The sequence below is a fragment of the Alexandromys fortis genome, unplaced genomic scaffold (genome assembly GCF_014885135.2).
Source record: "Alexandromys fortis isolate MF-2015 unplaced genomic scaffold, M_Fortis_MF-2015_v1.1 scaffold_23, whole genome shotgun sequence".
In the NCBI taxonomy this organism is placed as follows: Eukaryota; Metazoa; Chordata; class Mammalia; order Rodentia; family Cricetidae; genus Alexandromys; species Alexandromys fortis.
The window spans coordinates 7328122-7351782 of NW_026067907.1; the positions used below are offsets into that span (position 1 = coordinate 7328122).

At 48.1% G+C, this 23661-nt stretch overlaps 1 protein-coding gene across 1 annotated transcript; it reads right to left on the reverse strand.

Moving 5' to 3' along the window:
- Positions 1-8063: 8063 nt before the first annotated feature.
- Positions 8064-16264, reverse strand: LOC126497755 (mas-related G-protein coupled receptor member H). The gene is made up of 2 exons (XM_050135934.1): positions 16152-16264; positions 8064-9697 (listed from the first exon to the last, which is right to left on the reverse strand). The coding sequence occupies exon 2, from the start codon at positions 9666-9668 to the stop codon at positions 8703-8705; it is 966 nt and encodes a 321-aa protein (XP_049991891.1). The 5' UTR covers positions 9669-9697; positions 16152-16264; the 3' UTR covers positions 8064-8702.
- Positions 16265-23661: the final 7397 nt, after the last annotated feature.

Sequence of the window (23661 nt, forward strand, 5' to 3'; positions counted from 1 at the left end):
CATCAGACAGGAGCTTAGCCGTGCGTGCAGGTGTTGGCTCCTCACTCTGATTAGTTTACAACTGTTCTGAACCAGACACCATTCTGTTCTCATTGCAGTCACGTGCGCCCATACCATGCTGCCTTGGACCTCTTTCTAGGTGTTTCAGCACTGACGTAGCTTCAGCATAGAATTTCTGCTTTATTTATTATGTATACAGTGTTCTGCCTGAAGGCCAGAAGAGGGCGGCCTATCTCATTACAGGTGGTTGTGAGCCACCCTCTGATTGCTGGGATTTAAACTCAGGACCTCTGGAAGAGCAGAGTTCCAGGACAGCTAGGGCTGTGACACAGAGAAACTCGCTGTATGGCTTCTGCTTGTGGCAAAGTTGTTTTTAAAAAAGTGCGTGGGGGGGGGGGAGGTGTCGCGGGGGGGTGGGTTAAGTAAGTAAATGCAGTGCCCCTAGAGTCAGATCCTCTAGAGTTGCTGGTGGTTGTGAGCTGCCCAGTGAAAGGGCCTGGGAACCGAACTTGGGTTCTTTGCAAGAGCAGTACGTGCTCTTAACCACAGAGACATCTCTTCAGAGGCCCTAGAAAGGTACAGTGGGGAAACAGAGAGGTGGATCCCCCCCCCCCATGTTTTTTGCCATTAACTTAGCACAGGCTTCTTAGCTTTTTCTCCACTCACAGCTTTTTGTGGTTGCTTTTATTGTTTCGAGACAGGGTTTCTCTGTAGCATTGACGCCTGTACTGGAACTAGCTCTGTAGACCAGGCTGGCCTCGAACTCACAGAGATCCATCTGCCTCTGCCTCCCTAGTGCTGGGATTAAAGGTGTGCCCCACCATCGCCCGGCTAGCTCACAGTTTCTTTTCAGCCAAGATCTTTTCAGGTGAGCTCAAGTGTGCAAGTCTATTAAGTATACAAATCAAGCATTTTAGCCAGGTGGTGTAGTGGTGTATGCCTTTAATCTGTGCACTCAGGAAGGTGGATCTCTGGGTTAGAGGTCAGTTTGGTCTACATAGTTCCACGACGGTAAGAACTATATAACTATCTCAAAACACAAAAATAAGTGTTTACTAATAACCATCACTTTTCCTTTGGCATACATGTAATTTTAACATTGAAAACAAATTTACAAACTAATGAGATAACTTTATTTTTGTAAAAAGAACTAAATCTTGGCTGAATATTTGAGCCCCTCATCAGTGTTTTTCAGAATTGGCTAATATTCTGATTTATAATCGCCAGTTTTGAGGATGTTAGGACGTGTCGATTCATACTATAAAGCAGTAGAAATGGGGCCATTCCAGCAATTGTTGGAATTATGTCCAAATCCTAAACCAAAACTCATGCAACATTTAAAAAAAAATGATTTTATTTCATGTACATTGGTTTTTTGCCTACATGCATGTCTGTGTGAGGGTGTCAGGTCCCCTAGAACTGGAGTTACAGGCAGTTGTGAACTGCCATGTCGGCACTGGGAATTAAACTGTTCTCTGGAAGAACAGCCGCTGCTCCTAACCACTGAGCAATCTCTCCAGTCCCTCATCGTACATTTTTAGATGAAATTTAAGCAACTCAACCAGAAGATTTTAGGATCAGGCAATTGTTTAGGATTAAAAATTGCTCTAACCCAAGGATACACTACCGCTGGGCTGGTACATGCTGAGGCATTATGGGAGGAACGAACAGTCAGCCTTAATTTCCGCTAATGAAACCATCAAATGCACATGCAGGAAGCTCTGTGTTCACAGTAAGAAGCTGGTAGTTCAGAGCACACGGCCTTCTCAGGTCTGTTTCCGGCAATTATTGTGGGGTGACAGCCCGTCCAGAGCAAAGCTCAGTACCACGTGATCTAAACCAAGGCTGCGGTGCAGTCATGCGGTGTGGGAAGGGCTGTGGGCAGAGGAGTCCTAGGGATGGAGAGTGGGTGCCCTGCTATCACAGATACGTGCTGATGGAGTCGAAAGACTGCTCATGAAATACATCTGACAAAGTAAAGGCCAGGAGTCTATCCCCTGTCTTCACTTTCCCAGGCGGTGGGCTGGCCCTCACGCCGTACTGCTTGGACAAGACAAACAGAGGGTTCCTCAAAACGCAGCAGGGCATTCTCATAAAGTGTGAAATTTTAAGAACTATAGCCGGCAGTGTTGGCGCACACCTTTAATCCCAGCACTTGGGAGGCAGAGGCAGGCCGATCTCTGTGAGTTCAAGGCCCGCCTAATCTACAAAGCAAGTTCCAGGACAGCCAAGGCTACACAGAGAAATCATGTCACAAAACAAAACAACCGCACAAAAATCCACCCAAAACAAAACAAAACAAAACTGTCATAACTGTGGCCTTTCCTGCCGATAGCTGCTATGGCCACCTCCCATGATGGACGCCGTGTCCCTCAGGCACATCGTTCCCACAGATGAAGTATTGAACCCTAGCTTGGGAAAGCTGATGAGTGGTACTGACTGAGCTGAACCGGGTCTGAACCTAGGATTAGCTGCTCCAGGGCATGTGTGTAGGGTGTGGTGGAGCCACACACAGTTTGAGCTGGAGAGGGGTCCCTGCCAGCACCCGCTCAGGGTGAGAGGTCTGAGTGGGGGTCTCCATCAGGCGTCCTGCTCTGGGGCTGGAGTAGTGAACGGGCCAGGTTCCTACAGCATGATGGACTCCCAGCAGGGAGCTCTGAGTCAGAGGTTCCGGTGCTCAGTCCCACATCATCAGCACCCTCTGGACAGGCCAGCTTCCACCTTCTCAGGTGAGCCTATCCGCTGTCTCTGAGCTGGCTACTAGAGATCTCTTCACAGATCCTTTCTTCAGCCATCTTGGATTCCTGGGTGTTGGACAGGGCCATGTTGGGTCCTTGTGTCTTTGTCATGTTCGTTCCCACCAATCTAAGGGGTCCCCACTCCCTGCTATGAGGCCACAGGATCCCGATGTGGTGGATTCACCTCCCTGACCTCTCCCAGAACCCTGTTTTGTTTTATTTTCTCCTGTGGCATTTATTTTCTCCTGTGGTGCGCCATCCAGTCAGGTTGGCAGGTCAGATGCTCTGGTAACCACTGAAGGGCAGGTACTGAGTTCTCGGTCTCCTGGTGTCCCTTCTGTCATTGCAGCCTTTGTCCTCCAGGCTCTTACCTGGAAATGCTGACTCAGGGCTTAGAACCGGAGCCAGCATGACTTTCCCAAGGAGCAGTAGCAGGTCGGACGTCTCATAGCCCAGGTCCATCTGCTCTCTTCCGCCCTTAATTGGGTGCCAGTATGGTCCCAGTGGCCACCTTGGTTCTGAGCGGGTCCCCACCCTTAGGGCTGAACATAGCCTCTGAAGGATGCACTGAAACCCCAGCCTCACCTGTAACTGCCTCCTGTGGAGACAGCCTGTGCAGTGTATGAGGGGAAGGGCACCTTTTCAGCAGCGTTGCCTGTCAGTGTCCATGGTTCCCCGCTGTCACTACCATCTTCAGCCCCTTACCCAGTAATGCCTCTGGCCCAGGTCTCATGGAGCCTAGATTGACCTCAGATATACTATATAGACAAGGATGGCTTTGAACTCCTTATTCTTTCTGCTCCTACCTTTAAAAAATTACTTATTTTACATACATGAGTGTTTTGTCTGCATGTATGGCTGTGAACCATGTGCATGCCACAGAGGCCAGAAAGAAGGTGTAGGATCCCCTGGGACTGGAGTTTAAAATGGTTGTCAGCTGCCATGTAGGTGCTGGAAATCAAAACCTGGTTATCTGGGAGAATAGCCAGTGCTCCTAACCACTGAGCCATCTCTCCAGCCCCTGCGTCTGCTTTCTGAGTGCTGGTACCATAGTCACGTGTTACCACGCCTAGTTTAGGGGGCCCTGGGAATCAAACCCAGGGATGCTAAGCTTCAGGAATGCTAATCAAATGGTCTGTCAACTAAGTTACAGTCTCTCTCCTTTGGAATGATTTGGTTTTTGTTTGGAGACAGTGTTTCTCTCTGTGTAGCCCTGGCTGTCCTAGAACTCGCTCTGTAGACCAGACTGGCTTTGAACTCATAGAGATCTGCCTGCTTCTGCCTCCCAAAATACTGGGATTAAAGGTGTGCACCACCACCACCCAACTTGAAAAAGATTGTTTTAAGTTGCTTTAGAGAGTTGGAAACAGGAGAATCAGGAGTTAAAGGCCATCGTCCACTACTTACTGAGTTCAAGACCAACCTGAGTTACTTGTCTCAAGAAAGCTAAGAACTATTAATCCTAGCAGAGGCAGGTAGATATCTGTAAGGTGGATGCCAGCCCAGGCTGCAAAGTGAGTTCTAAGACAGCTAGGGCTAAATAGTGAAACCCTGTCTTAATAATAGTAAAAACCAAAAATCTAAAAACTAAAATATAACTTGAAACAGCCACTCAATTCTAATCCTCCCCGCAAGCAGGGACTGTGTCTGTTTCCCGCTTCTTGGTGCTGTCAGTTGCTGGGGCAGTGTGCATATCCAGGCGCGCACAAGGTTTACCTGGGGTGTGTGTGGGACCAGACCGCTGAGACTGCCACTTCCCTACTCAAGAGCTCACCCTGCCCCTGGGACTTCCCTTTGCCCTCACTCCAGTAATTTTTGGGCCTCAGCATGGGACGGCAGCCACCACTTCTAGAAGAGTCCAAGTACATTGACTCTGGACGGGGCAGGGAAGAGACTCATGCCCGCCCACGTCTGCTGGGGCCAGCTGTCTCCTTTTCTACCGCCTGGAGGCAGAGAAAGCACACAGAGAAAAGCAGGAACAGGGGAGCTAGCTCACTCTGCCCCCCCTCCATGCACCCTTATCACATGAGGCAAGGGTGGGTCAAGAGCTTTGCAGCAGCTGAAGGTGTGAGAACAGTCCATGGATCCTCTCTGACTAAGGTCAGGGAGAGTCAGGCAGCTGCAGCAAAGAATAAGGCTACCTGGGTGTCTAATGCTGCCTGGTGGCATTTTTAAAAGATTTGTTTATCTTTTATTATTTTAATGATGTGTATGTTATGTGTATGTATGTGTGTCTGTATGGGGGTGTGAGTATGTGAGTGCAGGGCCCTGTGGAGGTCAAAGGCCAGAGGCATTGGATCCCCCTCCCACTCCCAGAGCTGGTGTTACAGCCAATTGTGAATCACCCGATGTGACTGCTGAAAACTGAACTCAGGTCCTCTGGATGATGAGGACCTCTTGGGTGCCTGAAATTTCCTGGATCCGGAGAGAGCTAGTGCACAGGTCCTGGCCTCATGATTGATCAGCCCAGAGGCCGAGGGATTCCAGACAAGTACAGGCTTGCTGTGTGCCTTTCCCAGCCCCTTAGACAAGAGCACAGGCCATGCATCCTCAGTAAGTGTTTGTACGTGAGTAGTCGGTCACAGTGTTGCAATAGCATTTGGCATTATCTCTTATATGGAACCGAAGGCATTTTATGGTCGAATTCTGCTATTCAATTTTTAAATATTTACATTGTTTATTTGTGTGGGTGGGTGGGTGCCCACATTGGTTAGGGGACAACTTGCAAAAGTCAATTCTCTGACCCCACCATGTGGGACCCAACTCAGGTTACCAGGCTTAACAGCAAGCACCTTTGCCTACTGAGCCAGCTCACCATCCTGGCTCCGGCTGCCTAAGTACACAGCTGCTAATACAGAGAGACACACACACACCTTTGGAGATAGCCCGTGTTTCTCGGATTCCCAGTGAAACACAATATGAAATAAAGTACTTGCCCTGAAGTGACTGGAACCGGGGTCAGGAAAGGGCAGAGTCTGTGGAGCCTCAGATCTGACTGACTTCCCAACTTCTTCACAGAGAGCCTGCTCACACCCCAGGGAAGCTCCTGCAGGTCCGTTAGGACTTTCTTTACTTCACCGTTTCTAACCCCTTCTGTCCCTGCAGTGGTTCCCCAGAGCAGAGAGAATCCTGGAGGTTGAAATCGGTGACTGCAAGCGACGGGGGCAGAGAGTGAGGAAGACTCCCTGGGGCTGCTTTAGAGTTGCGGGTTTGTTTCTCCGCTTTTCTCACATTAAAAAGAAAAGTGCTTTGCAGTCTGGGTCACCTTGGTGGTTTCACAGTAGTAGAAGCTGATCCTAGGATCAAGACGGATGCTGAGGTGTGAGGGATGCTCTCCTCAGCTGTATCCCACTGTCAAATTTTGGGGAGGGTCACCGGGACAGCTCTCCCGGTGTTTCTCAGAGCAAGCCAGAAACACCCAGCAAAGGGCAAGTTTCTGAAGGAAGGCGGCATTCATGGAGGGAGCGATATTTTCTGGCTTGTAGCTCAGAAGTGGCCGCTCTTCCGCCGGAGTCCAGGCAGCCTGTGCTCTTCCGGCAATGACAGCAGTCTCTCTCACAGCGAGGTCGCTGAGGAGGTTGGACGGTTATAGTCCCGGTTCAGAGTCAATGGCGGACACCCTCCTAACTCAGCAGCCAAAGGAAAGGTTCAGTTCTCTCTCCTCAGCATGCAACTCAACAAACCAAACGCAGTTCAGGATGGAGTGAGTGGAAACCAGGAAGGTAGCGACTCGGTGTCCAAAGAGGCTGCTCTCAGTTCTTGACTAGTAACATCCACCCTTGGCAGGGAGTCTAGCTCATGACAGAGGGCTTGTCTGGCGTGCGAGGCCTTGGGTTTCTTCCCCAAGCACCACGCATACGCAGACAACAATTTATTAGGCTTTGCCATTTGTATGAGCTAAAACAGCATTCAGATATTTTATTTTATTGTTTATTTGAGGGTCACAGGAAACCCCCTGTTTCCTCACCTCTGAGTGTTCAGATTATGGATCTGGATATGCCTGGCTCCATTCCGTTGTCTTTAATTAGCATTTTTGGTAACTACTGAATTCAAACACTTCTGATTATGGGTCATTTTTGCTTGTTTGTAGTGGGATTATAAATTGTTCATCATTTAATATTTATCCATTTATCTATTGGTATCCCACCATTTTTACTCTTGGTTTAGTTGAACATTCCAAATATTAAAGGATATTAACCTGCTGTCATATTTATTAAAATATACTTTCTAATTTATGATTTATTGTAGTTGGAACTTCTCATTATAGTTGGAACGGGCCCAAAGCCACAGAATCCTAAAGCATTCAGTATAACCCCAGGTTTTCAGGTTTGCTTTTAAGGTTTTATCTTATGAAAGCCAGTTGCATTGTGGGACTTTATATCAGTAAGAAAATGACTCGATGAACAAAATCTATAAATAACACTGAGAAGAAGCTGGGCCTGACCTTAAAATAGCAAAGTCCTTCCACTGTGCCTTGGGACTACTGCAGAATGTTTGCTTTGCAATAAAAACAGAAAACACTCCATTTCAAAAGTATTGGCAGCAGCATTTCCAATTAGTGCTCAGTAATGAGCCGAGGAGTGAGGGATGGTGTGTTAGGGAGGTCAGGTAATAGCCGCACGCTGGGGTCACCAAGGGAGAAGCATGGATTTGTTTTGTACACATTTTACAGAAAGGTGCATTGCATGTTGTTCCTAGGTACATAAGCATCTCACGTTTAGGCAAAAGAAAGCAGAAGACAGGAACAGAGTGAAGAGAAGTAACTGGGAATGGTAGAACGTGTCTGTAATCCCAATGCTCGGAAACTAGGCAGCCGCGTTGAAAACTTGAGGCAAGACTGAGCTACATAGTAAAATCTTCTCTCAAAAAACTAAGTAGGGATAGAAGAAAATCAGAGGAGGGACACTTGGGAGTGGGGGGAGGCAGGAAGGGAGACAGAGAGAAAATGTCCATGCCTAAGCAAATTTTCACTCCTCCTTGTTGAGGTTTCCTCTAATTCCTTTTCTTTTCTTTTCTTTTCTTTTCTTTTCTTTTCTTTTCTTTTCTTTTCTTTTCTTTTCTTTTTTTTCCAAGACAGAGTTTCTCTGTGTAACAGTCCTGGCTGTCCTGGAACTTGCTTTGTAGATCAGGTCGACCTTAAACTCACTGAGATCTACCTGCCTCTGCCTCCCAAATGCTGGGATTAAAAGCATGCACTACCAATGCCCGACACTCCCTCTAATTCTTACAGGATGACATCTTTAAAGGACACATGGGACATCCCAGCTACCTCTCAATTGGACCCATAGTAATTTCTTAGTGTGTGAATAGTGAAGTTGCTTGTAAGGTAGCATAGGTGTCCCTTATCTGTACTGACCTGTTTTCTTCTGATGCGTTTGAAGGACAAGATGGAAAGGGGAGACCCAAGGGAGAGGAAGTGAGGAGTGATATCCGACTAAAGTATAGTTCATAGTGCCTCTCAAAGACTGCCCTGGGCTTTATGGTCTCAAGGGTGGGTTTGGGGGTCAGACTCCTTAGGTCACAGTCTGGATCAGCACCATCCATATTCTGAGTCCTCACTAAACCTCTTACCTTTATCTGTGACAGTAGATCGATAACAGTGGCTCCTAAGGGTGACAAGAAGATGATGTGAGACAGGTTGGGACATGGAGTTCTGTGCTGGGAAGGCAAGGTCAAGCAAGGGTCAGAGCTCTGTGCTAGAGAACTTGCCCAGCACGTAGGACGCTCAAGAGCCAATCCCCAGGACTGGCAAAAGCCATGAGCCCCATCAAGTTGTCAGCGGCCAAGTACGTCCTGTGTACAGGGTGTCTCATTATCATTTCTTGCCGGAGGGATGAAGGACTTTCCCTTTCATCTTAGGTGAACCACCAGGTGGGAAGATAGCGAAGTGGTTTCAGAACAGTCTTATATTCCCACACGGGGATGACATCAAGCGTCCTTCCTTGGGGCTATCCTAGCAGGAGGTCACGAAAGAGGAGGGAACTGTGCAACATCCTCCCTGGAGCCCACGGCTGTCTTTTCCTCAAAGACCTTCTGCAGGGCTTCTTTCAGAGACTTCTGTCTCCTCTTCCTGCTCAGACTGCCTACCACGACATAGACAACTGGGTTGATGCTGCAGTTGATGGTGGACAGCATGGTCAGGTAAGGGAGGGATTTCCAGACGGATTCGTCTGTTGAGTTGGAATAGTAGCCGACGATGAGCAACACCTTCATGGGCATGGCAAAGACGAGAAACAGGATGACCGTGGCCATGATGATCACGTAGAGCTTGGCGGGCTGGCGTGGCTTCAGGTTGCAGCAGACCTGGATGAAGAGGATTAGATTGGAGAAGACCATGAGAGGCACAAAGACCAGGAATGTCAAGATACAGGAAAATATGTACACGTAACGGCATTCTGGGAATCGGGGCTTCACTTCCAGGATGCAGAAGAAGTTTTCCAACCCAGACACGAGCACAGAGAGGGCCCACAGCAGCGCACAGGCCACGGCAGACTGGTGCTTTGGGCGCCGGCACTGGTACCAGATTGGGTAAAGCACTGAAAGGCATCGCTCCACGCTGATGGCTGTGAGGAGGTGTAGGCCCGTGTTGTAGCCAAAGATCATGAGGAAGATGGCATAGCTCAGTAAGGTGACGTCATGGATGTGGAAGGTGTTCACTAACTGAATGACGGACGAACAGAGGAGAACCATGAAGTCGGCAATGGCGAGATGCAGGAGGTAGATGGAGAATGGCTTCCTCTTGACACAGAAGACGAGGAACCATATCAAAAGTCCGTTCCCAGTCAGGCCCAGCATACAGATCACCAGGGAAACAGAAATATAACTATAGTCAACCACTTGCTTTGAAGACCAGGTGGTTCCATTTAGGGATTCGTTTCCGGTGTACTGTGTGGATTCCAGAGGACAAAAGGTCGTTGCCAGTGGCTCCATTCTTGGGAAATGTCTCTCTCTGTGGTCTCCTGTGGTCACAAACGGAAGACAGTGACAGCTGTCATCTCCTCAGCATCTGAAGATGGTTTTATATCACTGGGGAGGCCCTCTCCCACGTGAGGGATGAGGTAAGCCAGAGTGTCCTGCTGTGTCTCCTCACCGTCTGTATCCCCTGCCCCATTCTCCCCTCCTCGCTTCTCCACCCAACAGACCAAAATGTCTACATCCCCTCCACTAACACCAGAGATGATTTCCAACCTCCAGTTACCGGCATCCACAATTCTTCATTTTTCCTGGCTCTACGGGTTAGCACACTGTATTTCTTCTAAGAGTTCTCATTAGAACTAGGTGACAGCATCAGGAACAGGATTTTTTTTTTCTTAAAGATACATGAGCCGGGCCATGGTGACGCACGCCTTTAATCCCAGCACTCGGGAGGCAGAGGCAGGCGGATCTCTGTGAGTTCGAGACCAGCCTGGTCTACAGAGCTAGTTCCAGGACAGGCTCCAAAGCCACAGAGAAACCCTGTCTCGAAAAACCAAAAAAAAAAAAAAACAAAAAAAAAAAAAACCATGAAATACACCAATGACGAAGAAACCATGGCTGGAGAGATTGCCCAGAAAAGTGTCTGTGCAAGCATGAGGACCCGAGTGTAGACTCTCAGCATTCACACAAAAATCTGGGCCTTGTGCTGGGCGGTGGTGGTGGTGCACGCCTTTAAATCCCAGTACTTGGGAGGCCAAGGCAGGCGGATCTCCACGAGATCGAGGCCAGCCTGGTCTACAGAGCGAGTTCAGGACAGCTAGGGCTGTTACACAGAGAAAGACTGTCTCAATAATCCCCCTTCAAAAAAATCTGGGTATGACAGCATCTATTTATAACCCCAGCACCCGGTGGTGGGGATAGACAGATTCTGGGGACTTAGTGGCCTGCCGGTCAGGCTGCAATCACTGAGAAACCCTGTCTTTAAAAACAAGATGGAGAAGTGACTGAGAGAGACACCTAATATCCTCCTCTGTCACACATAGGTGCCTGCACAGGCAAAAACTCACACACACATGCACACCACCACACACCCTGGCATACACACAGGAAGTGGAAAAGAGAGAGACAAGAGACAGAGAGCGAATGAGAGAGAAAGAGACAGAGAGACACACACAGCGAGCACAAGTACCGTGCGGATAGAGTTTTGTTGATCTTTCCTGCCACATCTCTCTCTAGCTAGTCCCCTGTTCCCATGTCTCGGTCTGCAGTTTGTAGCCACACTCTCTACCAATTCACTGGTAAACACAGCTAACGGACAGTAGTATGCTTCTCTCTTGGACAGTAGATGTCATTCCCTTGGATTTGAGGAGGAGACAACCTTGTCATGACTGGGAAAGGTGGGAGGGGCTGGACTGAGGAGGAGTTTCTGTCGTGCTGGGGCCCACAGAGGAAGAAGCTATCAAAGTGGACAGTCATGCAGGACTGTTATCTCCAACCCCGGGACAGCCTGGGTCCCCAAGTGCTGTTAGGTGCTGTGGCTGCTTAATTCCTACCTCTTCCTTTCTCAGTGCTCCTTGTTGCTCAAAGGATGCCCTCACCACCACCAGCTGAAGCATGGGAGCAATTCAGGAAGCACTGGCATAGGGAGGATATCCTGGGTTGCTCTTTATAGACTCAGCCATAAAGGATAGCAGTCTCTTCTTTACAGACAGACACTGTTCTATCTATCTATCTATCTATCTATCTATCTATCTATCTATCTATCTATCTCTATCTATCTATCTATCTATCTATCTATCTATCTATCTATCTATCTCTACATCTATCTATCTCTACATCTCTCTCTCTCTCTCTCTCTCTCTCTCTCTCTCTCTCTCTCTCTCTTCCCTTATCTATCATCTATCATAGTTTTTTGAGTCAAGGCTTCTCTGTGTAACAGTTCTGGCTGTCCTAGAACTTGCTTTGTAGCTCATCCTGGCCTCAAAGTCACAGAGATTACCTGCCTCTGCCTCTCGAGTGCTGGGATTAAAGATGTGTGCCACCACTACCCAGCTAGACACTGTTTCAAAAGATGCTTTTTCAGTCTCCCCTAGCAACTCAGAATGCATATTTCTGGAGACTCAGCAGGATTTCCCAAAGCAGTCAGCAGATTATGACTTAACCGAGTGATAACTGGTTTTGCCATTGTGGATTTTCTGTTGGGATTCCATTCTTTCCCTGCTCCCCAACTCTTAAACATGCGTGGGATCTCCACAGTAGTGTTTCTTTGTACACAGTGACTGATGGCTGACTGCCCCCTAGAGAGCTGCAGGATGGAGTTGGTTCCTGGAAGGTCCAGTGTTCAGCCTGCAGGGAAGGAGAGGGCCTGCTGGATATTGAGCTGAGCACCAGTGGACAATGATCATGTCTGTCTTAGAGTCTCCATAGCCCCTCCCCCAAAAACAGGGTTCTGAGAGCGTCTAGGAAACAGATGTGGAGATTTCTGAGGTGGGGGCAGAGAGGGCAAGGAAGCTGTGTCCCTCCACCGTCCCTCTCATTTCATACCTGTCCATCTATAGCCATCGTGACAACCTTTGCAATTCACTGCTACAGTTCCCGCTGAGTTCTACAGTCTGTTAGGGCAATGAATTGAACCCACGGAAACCCTGACTTAGGCTCACGGGTCAGAAGCACAGGTAAAGTGACTTGTGGTCAGTGTCTGAAGAGTGGACAGAGCTGTGGGCGTGGACTCTGAGTGCCGGGAGTCAGATCTCTAATTTCTTCCTTGGGATGGGTGGCTTCAACACTTGCTCAAGAGGAACTGAGAGACTTTGAGTCGGAAAAGCATAACAGACATGAACACTGGCTTTGGGCTCAGATTTGGGACTGGATTCCACCTCCAGGATGGGATTGTCTGATCTCGGGTGGGTTTTATTCTATAAACCCGTCTCCCTGTCAGGAACATGGAGATGGTAAGAGGAGCATTTTCCATTGTTACTGAGAAAATCAACTGATGTCCTCCTCCTGGTTTTTGTCCCTTTGGCTTGTGTGTGTGTGTGGGGGGGGGGGAAGAGGTTGACATCAGTGTCTTCCCCGTAGCTCTCTAGTTTATCTACTGAGGGAGAGCATGCTGATGACAGGGTTTTGTCAACTTGACACAAACTGGAGTCATCCAAGAAGAGGGAAGCTCAGTTGCCTGTAGGCAAGTCTGTAAGATGTTTTCTTGATGGATGACTGACATGGGAAGGACCATCCCACGGTGGGTGGTGAAATTCCTGAGCAGGTGGTCCTGGGAAGTAGAAGGCAGCGTTCCTCCATAGCCTCTACTTCAGTTCCCAACTCCGGATTCCTGCCTTGAGTTCCTGCCCTGTAGGACTGTACCCTGTAAGAGGAAACAAACCCTTTCCTTCCCATGTTGTGTAGAGGAGACTGCTCGTTCATTCCCTGGCCACCCAGACCCGAAAAATCACATAGAAACTGTATTAATTACAACACTATTTGGCCAATGACTCAGGCATATTTCTAGCTAGCTCTTACATCTTGAATTAACCCATTTCTATTAATCTGTGTATCACCACAAGGCTGTGGCTTACCAGGTAAGGTTCTGGCTGGCATCTTTCTCCTTTGGCAGCCACAGAGTTGTCTCTGTGATCCTCTCTACTCTCTCTATATATCTGTTTGGTTTTTCTGCCTAGTTTTATCCTGCCCTTCCATAGGCTGGAACAGCTTCTTTATTAACCAATAGTAATAAAACATATTCACAGCATACAGAGGGAATCCCATATCATTGTTGCTTTTGGTTATGGTCACTACCACAACAATTGAAAACAAACAAGGTCACAGGGTCTCACTGAACCTGGACCTCCACAATCCAGCCAGCTGCACCTGGGATCCTGTCTTTGCCTCACCAGCACTGAGATTTTAGGCAGCCACCGCACTCTCCCAGATTTTAAATGGCGTCTGGGACCCCGAACGCTGGTCCTCACATTTGCAGGCAAGTGCTTTATAGACAGAGCCATCTCCGCAGCTCTAGACGTCACTCTTTAGAGTACTTTATTCTCGGTGCTTGGCACAGAGTGCAGACATGCAGGTCACCGGACTGGCCGTCTCCAGGACTAAGGCTGTGGCTCAGTTGGTAGAGTGCTTGCTTATCTCTCACGATGCCCTGGGTTCGAGCTCCTGCACCACATAAGCTGGGTATTGTGTTTTATACCTGTAATCTCAGTACTCAGGAGGCGGGGGGGGGGGCGGGGGGCAGGGATATCAGAAGTCAGTGTCATACTCGGGTGTCTAGGGAGTTAGAGGCTGGGCGAGGCTAAAAGAGACGGAGCAGCTGTGTGCAGTATCAAACCAGTCAATGTTCTAGAATAGAGTGGGGAGGGGCTCACAAACCACCACCCTTTGCTGGAGGAGGGGGGGGCATCTTTCTTTAAGGTTGTGACCTGCTAGGTCAGCTATGCTCCAGTGGGTGGCCTCACACCCATATGGACAGCTCAAACTGGACTCTGTGTGTCATTAAAACAAAGGACACAAAGTTGGGAGAGGGTGGGGGGAGTATACCTGAGAGGAGTTAGGGGAGAGGTGGGGGTAAACATGATAAAATTACACTGTATGCATGCAAAATTCTCAAACAAGAATAGAATTATTTTTTAAAGACTTTTTTTTTTTTGAAGCGGCATAAGCGAGAACTTGAACAGTGAAGCTTTTTGCTGTATTGATCATTTTTCTCAAATAAAACAAAATTCACTACCCTGATGGTGGGGGCAGGGAAGACACCTGAAAGTTTTAACTGGACGACTTAGGGCTTAGCAAGTGGGGTCCAGTTCTCAATATTTTGTTTCTTCTTGGGCAGAATGTTCTAGTGTTCTGCATGCTTGGCTTGCATTCTCTACTTGTGCAAACTGGGGTCCTTGCTGGTCCATAAACGAGCACTGATCTTTTCTGTGGCTCCTATTGGTCTTCTCCAGGAGAATATCTCCAATAGGCCACTGTGGCTTCTCAAGGGCTGGTCCCAACACAGCTGAGTACAGACCCTTCCCACTCAAACCCCACTCCTCCCTTCTCTTCCTCTTCACTAAATCCCCTGTCACAACCTGTCTGAGGGCCTAGGGTAAGAGCAGAATCAGGGGGGTGGAGGGGTAGGAAGATCCCACAGGGTGTCTTCATCATAGACAGGAACCACTGGGGAAGCCACTGGCAGCAGCCTGCCTGGAGCCCAGCGCTAAGTGCGGAGCAGCAGTTAAATGAGCTCGCGCTCCTGGCTACGCCACCATAGACGTCTGGACAAATAAGGGAATGGGTCTGACTATGTAGCCTTGGCCAAACTGGCCACTCTGCCTGGATCCGAGCGTAGCAGTACACAAAAAGGAACTTATTTCAGTTGTACATCTTAATATTCTGGTCACGGGAACAAAGCATAATTTAAGAGAAAAAGTAGAGCCAGGTGGTGGTGGCACAGGCCTTAAATTCCAGCACTGGAGAAGTAGAGGCGCATGGATCTATGTGAGTTCAAGTCTAGCCTGGTCTACAGAGTGAGTTCCAGGACAGCAAAGGCTACACAGAGAAACTCTGTCTCAGAAAACCAAAAGACCAAAGAGAGAGAGAATGCTGGAATTCTAATCTCATGGCTCTTGGCAAAAGAGACAGAGAGACAGAGAAGGTAGACTTGAGAGCAGAACAAATAAGTACAATTATACTAAGTATTCTGATTGGCTGATTCCATATGATTGCTAAGGAACCCAGTGAGGTTGGAGGCCATCGTCATTTAATATGTGACCCTACCTCAGTTTCCCAACCTGCTACCAATATCATTTCCTGTTGACAGGCGCTCTCCGACCTCCTGTCTGGACACGGACGTGTCTACCTCAGTCAACACCCTAGTAGCTAGCCCTGGGAGTTCTCACTGCAGGGAAGGCACAGCAGGGAAGGGCATTCCAAGGAGAAGCTGAGCTCCTCTTCAGAGTGGGCAGAGCTTCCCTCACCCTAGTCTGGATCTATAGCCAGGCGTCCAGAACACATTATGTTGGTCTTTTCTAATGATTTCTCTCAGCCTCTCATCCTGGCCCTCAGATCCAGTCACTCAAACACGCTCTGCGGGAGTTCAGTGTGCTCATATCTGTATGACAATATCCTGGTAAGAGACCACAAAATAGAACAGAGCTGCATTTTATTTCTGGGACCGTTTCAGAGTTCCAAGCCAAGTGTCACTCAGTGGGCGTGTAGACCCAGCACCCTGCATGCTGTGCATGCACCTGTGAGCACGCCCACGCATACACGGGACACGATCATTAGGTGGCTTTTTAACTTTTCACAGTGCTCTTAGGGGAGCCTCTGTGGGTTCAGGCGAACCAGAAGACCCCGCTTTCAAAGGACATCCAGCTCCAAGGTGGCCCTTGGGAGCTTCTCTGAACTCTCTCTCTTCCCACCGTGACCCTCTTTGCAGAGGCCTGGGGAAGAGGAAGGCTCCCTGTTTACTCCGTCACAGAGATCTTTCTGGAAGGGACAAGAGGGAGCACTCACGGTCAGCTGGTGGGAAGCCACTGTGGTGATCTTTCGCTCTTCCCTTAGGGCTTGATATTTCTGCTGGTTCACAGGCTCTGTCCAGCAGACAAGAAGGTTCTGGAAGGCTGAAAGAGCCCACACCAGTCTGGCACCAGTCTGTTCTCAGGGTCTTATTTTGGACTCATATCTGGCCAGTGAAATTTAGATTCCTGTTGGCAAGCCCCGAGGGCAGAGGGCGGGGCCAGTGTTCCTCTGAGACCTGTCAGTCAAACCAATGATCACTGGACACTCTTGGTAATTTGAATCAGGTCCTGGCTAATGGGGAACTATCCCGATTTGTCCCAGTAGGAGTCTGACAGTCCATCACTTACAGGTTGTTAGTGAGCTGGAAGCACGCCCCAGCGCTCTGGTTGTAGAGCCTACCATCCCTTTCACTTCCGCTTCCTGTATCTCTGTTCTCCACACAGTGGGGAAGGCAAACCCACAGGAACCAGCTCTCAGCCCACCAGCCGGGTCAGGTACCGTGGGCTTTCTCGGTTTATTCCCGCTCAGATAATGACCCTTCCCACCTCTCTGTTACAGACAATGGCCAGAAGACGTGATGATCAGGGCTACAAGTGGGGAAGTGGGCCGTAGAATAAAAAATGCTGTTGCCAGGGTTATGCTGGCTGGGGAGCGGAACGCGGAGTTGCTGGCCCTGTCCCAGACCGTGTGTCCTTTCTTGGGGCTGTAGCGGCGTCCCAGTTTCCTGAGACATTAAGGAGGAGGATGGAAAGAGGCTTTGAGGAAAGATAGCGGTGCTAGCTAGCTCTAGCAGCTAGTGTGTGCACACACGTGTGTCATGGCATACATGTGGACTCACGGAACAGCTTTTAGGAGTTGTTCTTTTCTACCGTGTGGGTCCTGGGGATCAAACTCAGGTTGTCAGGCTTGGTGGCAAGTGTCTCTTCGCTGTCATCTTGCCTGTCCGACTTGAGGATTCTTTTAAAAAGTCGATGGTATTTGTGGAAGAATCCACCCTCCATGTGAGTCACAGCCTTTGTGCTCCCCCCTCCTTAAGTGGGGGGAAACTGACTCCATTCTAGTTAATACAACATGGCAAAGCTGATGGGACCTTGTTCCAGTGCTCTCGGAGTTTGTGGGCTCATGGACAAGTTCACCTCGAATTCCTAATTCTCCTGTCGCCACCTCTTAGGTATTAGGATCACAAATGTTTGTCACCATGCCCAGATTCTACTCTTTTTTTTAAAATATTTATTTATTTATTATGTATACAATATTCTGTCTATGTGTATGTCTGCAGGCCAGAAGAGGGCACCAGACCTCATTCCAGATGGTTGTGAGCCACCACGTGGTTGCCGGGAATTGAACTCAGGGCCTTTGGAAGAGCAGGCAATGCTTTTAACCACTGAGCCATCTCTCCAGCCCCCCAGATTCTACTCTTGTGGTTGCTCTTTTGCTTTGAGATATTTTTTTGAAGTTGGAATCCTGCCTCAGCCTCCCAGCCCTGGAATTAATCCATTATACCCAGACCCCAGGACTAGCTAGCTTCATGAGCTCTGCAAGATACAGAGACATGGGAATGAGGGAAGACACTTACTTCACAGTTCCCAGAAGCAGGTAAGGAAGGGACCAGCCACAGGCCCCACAGAAAGTACTGCAGTTGGTCAGCAGACAGAAAGAAAGTGGACTGTGCGCAAGCCTTGACTGTGGATCAGAGGTCACCACTTGCAGCTCCTGGCACTTCAGGCTTCTCTTTAAAATGTGATAATGAGAAGAATAGTAATTATAATAACAGTAATTCTCATTATCTGTATATGCATTTATGTGTTCTTATGTGTGTGTGAAGTGTATGAGTGAGTCTGGACATGTGTGTATGTGTGTGGACAGAGAACAACTTCCAGGAGTTGGTTCTCTCTGGTCACCGTGAGTTCTGGAGCTTGCAAAAAGGTCCAGGCTTGCTCAGACACTATTTTACTCTACTGGAGTCATCTTGCTGACCTGGCCCCCACTTTTATATGAGATTCTTTTGAACCAAAGGTCAAGTTTTTCTAATCTCCCCATCATGCCTTTGCCCATTATTCTTACTATAAATTTGGCTAAAAGCAATCAGAAATATCTATATCACCATTTGTGCTTCCTTAAAATTCTCTTTGCCAAATAAACTAATTTGTCATCTTTTCTCTTCTTTCTTATTTATTTATTTATTTATTTATTTATTTATTTTTAGACAGGGTTTCTCTGTGTAGCTTTGAAGCTTGTCCTGGAACTCATTCTGTAGATCAGGCTGGTCTCCAACTCACAGAGATCTTGTTTGTTTCCCAGCTGCCCAGACCTGAAATAATCACGCTGAAACTATATTAATTAAAACATTGCTTGGCCTATTAGCTTATACATATTCCTAGCTAGCTTTTATATCTTAAATGAACCCATTTCTATTAATCTGTGTATTGCCACATGGTTGTGGTCTCCTGGTAAGATTTTGTCTGGCACCCAGCGTCTGTCTCCTGCAGCAACTACATGGCTTTTCACTGACTCTGCCTTCTTTCTCCCAGCATTCAGTTCAATTTTCTCCACCTAGCTCTATTCTGTCCTGCCACAGGCCAAAGCAGCTTCTTTATTAACCAATGATAATAAAACATATTCACAGCATACAGAGAGGAATCCCACATTGGAGATCTGCCTGCCTCTGCCTCCAGAGTGCTGAGATTGAAAGCGTGTACCACCACCACCCAGCCTAATTTATCATCTTTAAATTCAGCCTCATTGAGTCCAAGGACATGGACAAAAAGTAGACAAGGTGCTGGCCCAAATGTAACACAGATGATCTCCAGCCTGGCTCTCAAAAGAGTCCATTCCCATCTCACCCTTGTGAGCATGGTCTGCTGTGTATATTCCTTTCAGAATTCGGATCTTTCAAACTCACACCCCTATTAAGTTCCACTAGCAGGATTCTAGGCTTTCTCTACCTTGCATCTCCAAGTCTTCCTAAATGTCCACCCCTCACCAGTTTCAAAGACTTGCACCACACACAGCAATGAGAAAAGTCTTGGCGATGACCCCTCTCAGTGGCAATGTTTTCTGCAGTGTTCCACTGCAGAATAACCAAGACAATACAATTGTAGGAGGGAAGGTTCCTTTGGCTCATGGTTTCAGAGGTTTCAGCCTATGGTCACTTGTCTATAATGTTTTGGGACTCAGCACAAGCCAGATCACCATGGCAGGGAGCAAACATGCCCATCCAAGAAGCAGGACAGTGGGGCGAGGGGACCAGTGATACATACCTTTTAAGAGCACACCCCTGGGGACCTTTGTCCTCTGAGCCTCACTCTTAAAGTTCCCACCATCTTCCAGCAGTTCCATCAGCTGGGAAATGAGCCTTCAATGTGTGAGCCTCAGGGGCCATCACATATCCAAGCTGTAACAAGAGCTAAAAATCTCACAATGCAGTCATACCCTATCCCTTGTCACCCTCCAATTCTATCATCATCATTATTGAGGTGTAACAGATCTCCAGAACTTAGTACACCTCCATTCCTTAGCACAACAGACTCCATGATGGAAGTACTATTCAGGCTGTAGCACGTAGACGGCACCACCTGCCAAAACTAAAACAAAGGCCATAGAAGTCCACAGTTCTGGGAAGGTCTCTGAAAGCACTAAACTTGCTTTTTGCCTTCTGTAGTTCTGCTTCTGGCTAACTGTTCTTGTTAACTAAAACATGTCAACCCAGGACATGGTCTCTGAGCTTAAAAATCTCATCTTTTTTTTATTTTATTTATTTATTTATTTATTTATTAAAGATTTCTGTCTCTTCCCCACCGCCGCCTCCCATTTCCCTCCCCCTCCCCCAATCAAGTCCCTCTCCATCATCAGCTCAAAGAGCAATCAGGGTTCCCTGCCCTGTGGGAGGTTCAAGGACCACCCACCTCCATCCAGGTCTAGTAAGGCGAGCATCCAAACTGCCTAGGCTCCCACAAAGCCAGTACGTGCAGTAGGATCAAAGAACCCATTGCCATTGTTCTTGAGTTCTCAGTAGTCCTCATTGTCCGCTATTAAAATCTTATCTTGAGAAAGGTTTATGGCTACATTGAATATCCAGTATAGTCCCCCACCAGCTAGTAAGGATTTTCTATCGACTCAAACAGTCCTCTCTGGCGAATACCCCACAACAACAGGGTCTTATTCTGGAGCCCAGGCTGGCCTGTGGCTCACTGTGTAGTCCAGAATGGACTTGAACTAACAGCAATTCTTCTGTTGCAGACTCTGGGTTATAGGCACGGACAACACAAGTGTGAAAATTCCACTATTTGTTTTGTTGTTTTATGTTCTGAGATAGAGCCTTATGTAGCCCAGGTGGCCTCAGACTCACTGTGCAGGCAAGGATCACATGAACTTCTCATCCTCCTGACCGCTCCTCCTGAGTACTGGGGTTACAGACATGCATGGCCGTGCTCAGTTTTATGCAGTCAGTGCTAGGGGTGGATGGAGCCCAGGCCTTCAGGTCTGCTAAGCAAGCATGCTACCCACTGAACCAACCTCTAGTCCCAATTCTACTTAAGAAGAGCAGCTATAACTTGCTCAAGAGTTCAGGACTCACCCCATAGTTTAACGACAACAAGTATATTCTTCTGCTCTTGCCTAGAGTGGAAATGTTATTGATTGCTTCTAGTTTGGGTGGATAACCATTTTGTTTTTCTGCACCCTCATCTCCACTTCTTGTCCAGCCTCAGGGATCTCTTGTTTCTACTTCCCCAGTGCTGGGATTATAGACTACTAACCGGGGTAACTGGGTTCTAAACTCAGGTCCTCCTCCTTACATGGGAAGCACTCTACTGCCTGAGCCATGTCTCCAGTTCCCAAATAGAGTGTTTCATGACACAAACTCATCTGAGCATAGATGGCCACACAGCCTGCCAAGCAACATCTATTAAAAAAAAAAAAAAAGGAGCAAACCTACCACTTGATGGCACCAGAAAATAAGGAACCCCCAGGGGCTTCTTGCGGCCTTGTGACAGAGACCTGTGCATTTTTCCAAGTGCCTGGGACGGCTGCTATTTTTTGAGGTGGTTTTGATGTATTTGTGTTCTCAGAGGCTCTGTAACCTGAGGCTGGGGCTGTGTTATCTGGGAAGCAGGTTCCAACAGACCACATGGCCCAGCCTGAGTTTAATGCAGAATTTCAAAGTTCACTGTGTTGCCAGCAAAAGGAGGAATGTTCTGGGAACTTCCAAGGCTGGTCTGTAAAAATATCAGTGGTCTCTCACGGACGACTAAGCATAGGGTGTTTATTTTAAGATAGATCTGGAGGTTTGGGGCTGATGCAGGGTGGGGGAGGACGGGGGAATGGCCATAGAGAGGGGAAGCTAGCTATTCTACGTTCACACACATCACTTTTGACAGCAGATGTGCGAAGTTCCCCCACCAGCTGATTCGTTTCCTCTCTGCAGACACTAGTCTGATGCCGTAGGATTTCATTCAGTTCTGAAACCACCTGGAATTAGTGTAAAATTCCAGGTTGGAGGCTGTGTCCCTCAAGACTGCAGTTGCCGGGACTAGACTTCTGGGTGAGCCATGAATTGGGGCTCCCAGGGTTCCCCCTTCAAGCTTGTTAGTATGCTCAGAAGACTTCCAAACAAATTGACTTACACACTCCGAGTGATGGTAAAACTGCACCTCAGAGCAGCCGATGGAGACGCTTGAGTGAAGGATGGGGGGAGACAGAAGTATCTAGAACGTCCATGCTTCATCCAACTTTCTGAGCCCCATCCCTTTAGATGGTTACAGAAGTCCTATTACACAGATGTACTTGTTCATGTCACCGCCAGTGGCAGGCGAACTCTACCCTCAGCTCCCGTCCCTCCTCAACCTTCTGATCACAGGAGCAGCTCCTCTGGCAACTGACCTCCCTCCTTAAGGAGGCTTCCACATTCTCTTCAGGCGCAGACTCAGGTGAGGCTGAGGGAGGTTGGAAGTTAGGATACAGTGACGCTTTCCACCAATCAGGATGGTTGTACACACACACACACACACACACACACACACACACACGATATAAGCAAGTGTTGGTGAGGACATGAGACATCTGGATTTTGGGAATGGAATAAGATGGAGAAGGCTGCTGGGGACGAATATGGTGGTAACTCAGAGTAGGGGCCCCCCCACCCAAAGCAGGCTGAGTAGTTTTAGGATACTTATTCCTCGCTGTTACAGACAGAGCTGGAGAACCTACCAAATGCTGATGCAGCTCTTTCTTTTTGGCATTCTGTGACTGAGTCCCTTCCTGGGGAAGATTCCCTGCTGTGTGTGTCTCTTCCTGACCTTTCAGGCACATGCTGACCACGGGCTTTTGACCTTGGCACAGCACACCAGGCATGCTTCATCTTGCCTCAAGTATTCTGTCTATAAGGGGCAGGGACACAGAAAGCTCCTTCAGCACGGGGGTGACAATGGTAATGAGGAGGCCAGCACACGATGTAGGGGACCACGGGTGGCAGGATGCCACTGACTCACTGTGCTTCGCGGAGGCAGCAGCCACGTCTTGGTGGAGCTAAATCTGCCGCACGCTTTTAGCTCATGCAGTTGTTTTTTTGGCAACCTAATTTAACAGCCTAGATTATTTTTTGCCTCCTGGAGATTTGGTGAGCCAGCTAACATTCTTTTAATAAATGCTCTTTCTGCTGAAGTTGGTGACCATTTGCGTTGCTTGCAGTCCCACAGAGTGCCTTCTGGGTTTCTTCCGGCGAAGTCTACCAGGCTGTTAATTCCAAAAGGCTCCTGAGGACCAGAAAGGAAGAAAGGTACTCAAGGGGGTGATCAACAAACATGTCTCCTCCAACTCTCTAATGGAGCACTCTGAGAAAAGATGTCACCCTAACTATCATCTCCTGTGGCTCTGACAAAAGCAACTACCGGAAGGGAGGCTTTATTTGGCTTATAGCTCAAGGAATAGTAGTCCATCTTGATGGGCAGGCATGTTTGCGGGGCAGCGAGGTGGCTAGACACGTGGCCTTGGTTGTCAGAGAGCAGGGGGAGATGAATGAGATGCTCAGAGCATTCTGGTTTTATGTAGCTCAGGACCCTACCTACAGAACAGTGCCACCTACATTTAGGGTGGGTCTTCACTCCTCAGCTAACCTAATCTAGAAAATCCCAGCGTGCCTAGAGGCATTGTCTGTCCCATCAAATTGACAATATTAACCATGACAGCAGTCAATTAAATATTCCCAAATGGCTAAGAGAGAAGATTCTTGTTCCCAGCACAAAGACATGTCTGAGGTGATGGACAGACCAGTTACACATTGTATGTGATGTGTGGAAATGTCACTCTGTACCCCACATACATAATATGCACAATGGCTGTCTTAATCTGTGTCAGTTAAAAGTAAAGATATTTTATAACAGATGTCATCCAGCAGTTCAAGGATCCACTTCCAGAGGAAGGAGCCAACAAAATGCGCTTTTTTTCACGCAAGACTGAAAAGGGGAGAGATTCAGACACATGCTACAACATGTACGAACCTTGAAGG